The sequence below is a fragment of the Marmota flaviventris genome, chromosome 1 (genome assembly GCF_047511675.1).
Source record: "Marmota flaviventris isolate mMarFla1 chromosome 1, mMarFla1.hap1, whole genome shotgun sequence".
NCBI lineage: Eukaryota > Metazoa > Chordata > Mammalia > Rodentia > Sciuridae > Marmota > Marmota flaviventris.
The window spans coordinates 137,302,174-137,311,074 of record NC_092498.1 but is presented as its reverse complement, the minus strand read 5'-3'; the positions used below and the strand labels follow the sequence as shown (position 1 = coordinate 137,311,074).

The window sequence follows — 8,901 nt, the reverse complement described above, 5'->3', positions numbered from 1 at the left end:
CCCTTGCAGCCCTTCCATCTTCTGGGCACATATGGAAGCAGGGAGCAGCCCTCACCAGACCCCAAACCAGCTAGTTCCTTAATCTTAGACTTCCGAAAAACTAATTTCTGTTCTTTGCAAATTACCCCATCTCAGGCATTCAGTTATAGTAGCACAAACAGACAAAACAAATGGTTTGTCTATTACCCTGCAGCTGAGGAGTAATGGCAGTGGTCTTCTGTAATGGGGGGCTGCATTTGGCCTTCTCTTTTCTGAAATGGAATGCAAAGGCCAGTCGGGGTGATGGATGGGTGTTGGGCAGCACTGCGATTTCACTCACCAGTCTCATCTTGCTTCTGACCATGTCCCTTCTCACTGGCACACCCTGGTGCCATCAGGAGTCTTCTGTGCCCCTGGAGCTCTGCTCCATGATGCACCTGTGTGCACCCCTCCTCCCTTCCCTCAGATTCGCAGTGGGGTCTTGGGATAGCAGCCCCTTGCTCCTGAGTCTTGAAGGCCTGCATTTCAATGCTTTTCTGAAGCAGTGGAATGGGGATTTGTTAGACTTTGCCTGCTGTCCCCTAGTAACAGAAAAATGAAATTTAAAGCCAAGAGAGCACCTCCAAGGACTAGAGCCACACTTGAAATGCAGAGACTCCTCCACCTTTGGCCTGGAGGAGCATCCAGATGCCATCAGAACCAGCAAGCACCAAGACTCAGGACGCCAAAGACCAGGTGCTTTGCTGACAAATTCCAGCCCTTGGACAACCGACTTAACTTTTCTGAGCCTCAGCTCACAGGTGATGATCCTCATTATGAGTTTAATACCCACCTCCTGGGGCGAAGTGTAACAGAGCAGGCCTGGACCACAGGACACATTCCACATGATGGAACTACTCACCTATCTGGCCTCCGCCAGAATCTTGCCCTTACCTGTCCACTAGAGCAGGGCTTCTCAAACTTCAACCTGCAGGTGGGTCACCTGTGAGCGGGTTTAAGCGGGGCCTGGGCATGTGCATTCTGCCCTGCTCTCAAGTGCTGTTGACACAGCTGGTCCTGGAGTCACACTGAGCAGCAGCATATGAAGACATGCCCTAAATCAGGGGTCTGCTGGCTACATTAGCATTGACTGGGACATGTAACCTGCTGTTCACCTAGGGAAGGAGAGCAGACACAAGGACAGATGGACAAAATAAACAACCAACCAAAACCAAAAAAAACCCTGAGGCCCAAACTTTGCACCATTTTGCTGTCTCTTTATTTCAAGTTTACAGAGAAGCTTAATCATTTGTGGAAAAACACCAAAGGCTTATCTTTCTCTTAAGTTCATGTACTTGTAAGTGATAAATACACAGTATTTAACTTTGTACACCTGATAAAAGGAAAATGCATAGTAGAAAGGATCAGGAATAAAACAGAAGCATTGGGCATCGAAGAGATCACAGAATAGAAAAGTCAAAAGTCCCATGAGACTCGGCCCATGAAGCTGAAGAAAAGATGGGACCCATGACTATGAGATCTTCCCTAGCACCTTGGAAGCAAGTGGGGGTCCTGGTTCCACCATCAGCAATGTGAAGCTGCCCTCAGGAAGATGGGTGAGGGCCACAGCCTGGCCCAGCCTCCCCCTGGGCAGGGGTTCTCCTTGTTCCAGAAAGGGTTTGTGGACAGGAGCTCCACCCCATGGAAAGGCCAGAGTAATGGCCTCCACAGGCCCAAATGCCAACAGGGGGGGCTCGATAAGGTTTCTGGGGACCACTGGCCACCTCTGGAATGGACAGGGGAGGTGGAAACAGGCAGAGGAAAAGAAAAGCATGTGGGAGGCTTGTGCTTTCTTCCAGGCCACAGGGCTCACACCACACTGGTCCCAGAGGAGCCAGCAACTCGAGGAAGCACAGGCATCCTTTTTGCCCACTGGAAAAAGCTGCTCCTGACAGCTTCTCCCTTTTCCTGGCCAAGCTGGCTTTTAAAAACTCCACGTTTGTGCTCCAAGAGTGGTGGCCCTAGTGACAGCCATGTCTACTTATGCTTTCCATGAGGAGAGGTTCCTTTCCACAGCTTTCTTTGGTGTTTATTTTAAAAACTAAATAAATAAAAGTTACGGTGTGGACCTCTCCCACCCCACCCACCCAAATGGCTAGATGCTGCCTGGCCACTGGGCTTCCCCATAAGACATCTGGGATGGCGAGTTCATGGTGGGGAGAAATGGCATTGCCCAATGCGGCGTGTAAACACGAGAGGAGTTCTGCAGAGCTCTGCATGCAGCCTGCCCTCCTCGGCCACTCAGCCAGGCAGAGTCCGTGCATGCGGGCTGGGGCTAAGCCTAAGGACTGGCGACTTTAACCACTGCAAGGTGCTTATTGCAAACTCACCAGACCCCATCTGCTACCAGAAGGGGTGGAGCTACTGGGTCATTTCCCCCTAAATTTAAAGCAGAGGGGAGACAAGCGCAAATACTAGGTTACAAAGACAAAGCAAGCAGGCAAGACGACCCTCCTTACACCGGAGTCTGTGCTCTTTGGAACCAGCATTCCCTAATTCTAACTGCTTCTACAACAGCACGCGAAACCTGGCTAAACTACAATCAAGAGCTTAAGAAAATCTATGGAAGCCAAGGAATGCCCAGGCTTTGTGAATGGCTGGGAGGGGACACAGGCTTTGCTTCTGTGTCTGTGCGAAGTCCTTGAACCAAGGCTTATCAAACTGAAACCACAAAAAAAGCAGTCTTCCAAGGCCCGGCACTGAATTTACCTCCCAGGACCAGATCTCAAAGTCCTCCCAGCACAAAGTCCTTCCCACCCCCTTGAACTTCACACTCACCAGTGTGTGGCTCTGGGCAGAGTCACATGCAAACCTCAGCCAAACGTCTCAGCATTGGGAAGTTTCTTTTGGTTGGAAGTCAAAAGATAAAATTTTCAGGCTACAAAAGGGAACTTCCCATGCTAGCACCCAGTTCCTCCATATCCCAAGGAATACTCTGAGTTTCAACAATCTCTAAAAGGGTGATCCAAGGTCACTGTGTGGACCCTACCAAAGCTTTGATGCTAAGGATGATCATTTGTGTCTCAGCCAAGTGAGAGTATTTCCCTCAGAGCCCTCCACAAAGCAGGTAAAGTGTTTGGCTGACTGCCGCGAGTGAGCGGTTAAGATGCAAACAGAACCTCAGCAGGCTCAGGAATACACAGGTCATAAACAAGCTGAGTTGCTAATATACAGGCATTAGGTTTCATCGGCTCTCACTCAGATCACACGGGGAAGCTGTGGCATGTCCTGGAAGCTCTAAATAACCTCTGAACTTCTCTAGAGTTCAGTCTAGTTAGACAATTGAAAATATTTTTGTGTTGAATCATAAGCCATGTAATGTACATGGAAGTGTAGGATTTCACCCTGAAGTTTTTGTAACTGAACAAAGAGATTTACTGGAGCCCAGCCAACTTTTCCAGAAACCCACTTTGAGTGGCAGGTGTAAGGGCGCGCATTCAGTCCTCCAGGCAAACCTCTCCCCCGCCCAGGCTGCTGAAGGCTCCTAGGGCTGGCAAATCCCCTTCAAAAAGCAATTAAACTTCAAGCCCTTTCAGTTTTCCTGACTACAGTTCTAACCATAAAAAAATTTAAAAGTCCTTCTTGCAAATAAGTTGCATTGATGCTCTCTGCAGCTACTGAGGGCTAGCCCTGCTCATCCACGGTTCTGGAAGGAAATTCGGGGTTTGCAGAAGGAGTCGCGAAGCCTTCCTTCCACTCCTCAAATGCAGCATCTGCTCCTCGGCCCCAGTCCTGCTGGAGTCTCCTGCTCATTCCTCTGCGCCGTTCAAACCCCGCACACATTCATTCCCTTGGTATATCTGACATGGTTTTGAAGGATTTTTGGCATAAAAACATTTTTAAAAAGCAATTATCCCAAAACACACGAGGGTTTGGTCTGCAATTCCTCACACCTGCCGGTCCGGCCAGCCAGCGGCCAAGGTCGACGTCACGGAGTCAAGTCTTTTTTTTTTTTTTTTTTTTTTGTCCCCTTTAAAACAATAAAGGAAAAACACATAACCAGAGGTGATGGTCAAGGCTCTACACACGTGCTCAGTTTCCGTAGGACATGCTGCTATGGAAACGCAGGGTGCAGCAGCCCGTGCAGGGCAACATGGCCAGGCATGCGAGGTCGAGCGTCCAGGCAGCTACTCCGGCTCCAGTGCCTCCTCGGGCTGCTGTGGAAGCACATGTGCAGGGGAGCTGGGGCCGGGGGCCCCCCAACTTTCCACGCAGGGACCACCTTTCACAAGAGCACTTCCTCCTCCCCCACGGGGGCTGGCTCGGGGCCCCGGAGGCTGTCTTCGCTGCCTTGCTTCCTGCTCACCGAACAGAAAACCAGCGTTAAGGCCTGGAGAAACCATGGCAGGGCCCTGACCATCGCCCACCACGGGACACCAACTGCCCAGGCGTGCTGCCTCGCACCACCTGCAAAGCGATCACGTCACCTGCCCTTGATCACTTAAATTTTTCCAAGGAGACCGAGTCTTCCATAAATGGGGAAGCAATGCTTGCCCAAAACATAAAACTACAGCAGATGCAAGCAGGAGGTGGGCCCCTCTGTGGGGTGTCCCCAAGGGTTGATAGTCTCACCACCCCCTCCCCAGGAGGCCAAAGCTCATGTAGGGCAGGAACTGTGAGTCCCTGTGGTGAGCTCCTGGTGGGGCAATGGCAGGGCCTGCCCAATTTGGACTGGCACCTAGTGGCATTTTGGAAATGGTCACAACATTGGCCCTAGCTCCCTATACCCAGGCTCAAGGGAAGACCACTTAGGAGGGAAAAGATGGCCCCTCCCTTCTCAGAAGAGGGAGGAAGAGCCCTTCTGTCCCTGAAGAGCCCCCCACCTCACTGGAGCTGCTTGGTGTGACCACTGTGGGTTGAGTCTCAGGTCGTTGGAGGGGAAATCTCTAAGGAAGGGCCCAAGGCCCTCAGCATCCTCAAGCTGAGCATGCCACTCAAAGCTACTGTCCATCATTCCCAGCAAAGACTTGTGTGCCCCTGGCCAGAAGGGAGCCTCTGTCCCTGCCCAGGGGCTGGGAAATCACAGTGCCTATGCATCCCTAGGAAAATCACATTTGCTGGCTTCTTGTTTCTGACAAAGAACAAGATGTAAAGTGCCCAGGGAGGACAGAGCTGTGACTAGCTGTCTGATCAGACCCTTGCTTTCTGCCCTCCGTGCCACCTGCTGGCACCAGCTGGGTCTCACTGCAGACAGCAGGCAGCCCGTGGTCCAGGACCCCCCAGCTCTATAAGCTCCTAGAGCAAGACGTCCTGCCCACAGCTGCCAGCAGGCAACTCCCAGGGTTTCTAGCACCAGAGGTGAGGAAATGAAGCAGCAGCAAAACCCCAAGGGCTAATCTCAGTCTGTTGGTGTCTTGCAATTATGAACTGAAACAGAAAGAAACAATAGAGCCAGGCTTGGTGACGCACGCCTATAATCCCAGTGGTTCAGGAGGCTGAGGCAGGAGGATCCAAAGTTCAAAGCCAGTCTCAGCAACTTAGCAAAGTCCTAAGCAACTTAGCAAGAGCCTGTCTCTAAATAAAATTTTAAAAGGGCTGGGGATATGGCTCAGTGGTTAAGTGCATCTGACTTCAAACCCTGGTCCCCTCCACACCCCACCCCCCAAAAAAGGAAACAACAGACTTGCTCACAGAGGGGAAGCAGCCTTACTTTTGGCAGACCCTAAGAGGGAGACTAAGAAGAGAAAGGCCAAGGAAAGGTCAGCCCATTAGGCTTCTACTATCACACTGTGAGGCTCAAACCAAAGGCCTGCCTAGTCACCGGGCTTCTGGGATATCTGGGAAGAAGACAGGGTCTCGGGCAGCCTTCTAGGGCTGCTGAAGGTCGGACCTGATTGCTAATGCCAATGTGTTTTCCCTGCTTTTGTCTCAAAAGCACATCTCCAAAGCACATCTCCAAAGCAGGGCCCCTCCTAGATTACTGCATAAGCACCTGGCTCATAAGTCAACTTCCCCTTATACACAACTGCATGCAGCATTGTTCACTTTTAACAACTAAAAAATAGAAACAATGTCCATCAATTGATGAATAGATAAACAAAATGTGCTCCATCCAAACAGTGGAATATTATTCAGTGATAAAAAGTAATGAAACACTGATCCATGCTACACCAGGGAGGAACCTAAGAAACATGAGATTAAGTGAAAGAAGCCAGACACAGCCAGGAATGGCAGTGTGACCTGTAACCCCAGCTACTCAGGAGGCTGAGGAAGGTGGATCCCAAGTCTGAGGCCAGCAACTTAGCAAGACCCTATCTCAAAATAAAATTTAAAAAGCAGAGAATGGGGCTGGCTTTGTAGCTCAGTGGTAGAGCACTTGCCTAGCATGTGTGAAGCACTGGGTTTGATTCTCAGCACCACATATAAATAAATAAAACAAAGGTTCATCAACAACTAAAAAAATATTTTTAAAAAATGGAAAAAAAAAAAAAAAAAGAGCCTGCGCACAGGCAGGCAGGCATTACCTTGGGGTCAGACAGGGGCTCCCACTCCCTGGTTGTTTTTTTGCTGGAATTGCCAGAGGGAGGGAAAAGGGAAGTGAGAAGGGGTCACGGGGATACCACACCCCCGTCCCAGAGACAGCAGCTCAGTGGTGAAGAAGTGCTTGCCCAGCTTGTGTGAGGCCCTGGGTTCGTTCCCCAATACCAAAACAACAACAACAACAAAAAAAAACAGACTCAAAAGCATTTATAGAAAATGTCCAGAACAGGCAAATCCATAGAAAACTGCAAGTAGATTAGCAGTTGCTGAGAAATAAGGGAGTTGGGTGGAGACAGCTCAGAGGTATAGGGTTTCTTCTTCTTGGGCTCATAAAAATTGATTGTGATGATGGCTGCATAAGTGTCAATACATTCAAAGTCATTGAACTATATACGTGTGTGTGTGTGTGTGTGTGTGTGTGTGTGTATTCTAGGGATTGAACCCAGGGCCTTGCACATGCTGAGCAGGGGTTCTACCGCTGAGCTGCACCCCCAGCCCCAATGAAGCTATTTTTAACTGCTTGGAGCTGCCAGTGGAGAATCAGCCTGTGGGAACAACACTGGGGTCTCCACCGTGCTGCAGGTACTTGGGGAACGAGCAGTGGTTCTGCCAATCAAAGCTTCCAGTCTTCTAGGGACAAGAATTCTCATCTGTCCTGGGAGGTGCTGGTAACATTGGCATGGAAGTGTGTTTGGAGGAGGGTCGGCCATCCCGGAGAGGAAAAGGCTGAGCTCCTACTCAGGCCACAGGATTCTTATGCCCCTTTGCAACAGGCAGAGGGGACTTATTTTCTACATCTTAAGCCAGCAGACAAGTCACAGGGCGTAGCAGGCCTGATGTGTGCTCTAACCACTGCGCTCAGTAGCGGCAGCCCTGGGCCTGTGACAGAGCTTCAAGGCCATTGCCGTGCACTGAGTATGCAGGGACTGGGTCTAAAGACCAGGGTGAGTTCACGGGCATTCCGGGCGGAGCGCCATGCACCCGCAGCCCCAGCCCACATGCAGGACCCGCCATCGGGCCCAAGCCCCTCGAGGCCCCTGGTTTTGTCCCCAGGTCTGGAGGCCCAAAGTGAGGCTGAGCACAGCAGCCAGGCTGGCAGGAACATGGCCTGGAGAAGATGCCCCCGTGCTCTGCACCTGCCCCCCCCCAGGCCCCCGCAGAGGCTGCGCACAGGCAGGCAGGCGTTACCTTGGGCTCAGACAGGGGCTCCCACTCCCTGGTTGTTTTTTTGCTGGAATTGCCAGAGGGAGGGAAAAGGGAAGTGAGAAGGGGTCACGGGGATACCACCCCCCGCCCCAGAGACAGCAGACCCCAACGCCTACTTCACATGGCCAGTGCCAAGCAGGTGGGTAGACAGCTCTCTGCATTAAGACACAGAGCCCCAGGGCAAGGCCCAGTGCTCGACCATCACACAGCCTAAAACCCCACCCTCTGGGACTGTGCTTCAGGGCAGGGGTGCTGGTTATCAGGAGACCCCCAGTGAAAAGGCCAGACCTCAGTCTGGAGGAGCTCCCGACACAAGGCTATGGGCTGGGCAACGGGAGGAGACCCAAGGCAGGGAGCACAGTGTGCAGGGCGGGTCTCCTGGCCTTTGATTTTGCTCCAGGGATGCCCCGGCCTACCCTCCAGCCCCCACCCTGAGAGGAAGACGGTGAACACTCACAGGAGCAGGTTCCCAGGGGCAGACAGCGAGCGCTCCTCCCGCCGGCTGCCCTCAAATGGGTTCCCGAAGGAGCGTTTCCGAATCATGGTCTTCACCAGGATCTGAAGAGGGAGAGGAGGCGGCAGGTGACTGCTCGGTCACATGGGGAGATTTCAGGCAACAACCTTTCCCTTCCTTCTCCCAGGCCCCCATCAGCTCCCTTGGCTATCCACGGATGGCAGGCCTTTGTGGCGGCCCCCAACATACACCAGCCAGACCCATCCCCACGTCCTATGGGTCCACTCCCCGCTTCCTGGAGGCCAAGTTCAAGTCCAGACTCCTTGGTCTAACATGCAAAGCCTGTCATTATCTAATCCCAGCCTACCTGACCCCACGGACCCCAAGCTCCAGGACAGCTGGCCTACGTGTCCCTTGAGGCACACCTGGCACCATCTGTCTCACCTGAGCTGTTGCTAGGTGGTCCTCCCAGCCCATCAACCTGTCTCATCTTCAAGCCCTTCTTTTCAGGGAAAGCCAGCTGTGACCGCCCCAGTGACAAACCAACCATGTTTCCCCAGGACAGCTCCGGGGGTGGCGTGGGGGAGGGTGCTTTTTTAAAACCGAAATATAATTCACATGCCTTAATTCACCATTTTAAAGCCCAGGAGCATCAGCTCAGAACGCGCCCCACACCAGCTCCAGAATGCTGTGGATGCTCAAGCCCCTCACATAAAACAGCTCAGCGTTTGCACATCTACACA

At 52.0% G+C, this 8,901-nt stretch overlaps 1 protein-coding gene across 7 annotated transcripts in view; it reads right to left on the bottom strand.

The window, feature by feature from the left end:
- Positions 1–4,049: 4,049 nt before the first annotated feature.
- Camkk2 (calcium/calmodulin dependent protein kinase kinase 2) overlaps positions 4,050–8,901 on the bottom strand; it is a 41,662-nt gene continuing 36,810 nt past the window's right edge. For 2 of the 7 annotated variants that reach the window (XM_027949118.3, XM_027949120.3), the window contains 3 exons: positions 8,162–8,262; positions 7,687–7,729; positions 4,050–4,316 (listed from right to left, as the gene is read on the bottom strand). In XM_027949118.3, the coding sequence (XP_027804919.1) occupies positions 4,146–4,316; positions 7,687–7,729; positions 8,162–8,262 (315 nt within the window). In that variant the 3' untranslated portion in view covers positions 4,050–4,145. Of the gene's footprint in view, positions 4,317–7,686; positions 7,730–8,161; positions 8,263–8,901 lie in introns of those variants that run through there. The other 5 variants (XM_027949121.2, XM_027949122.2, XR_011708600.1 and 2 more) reach the window with 4 other exon arrangements.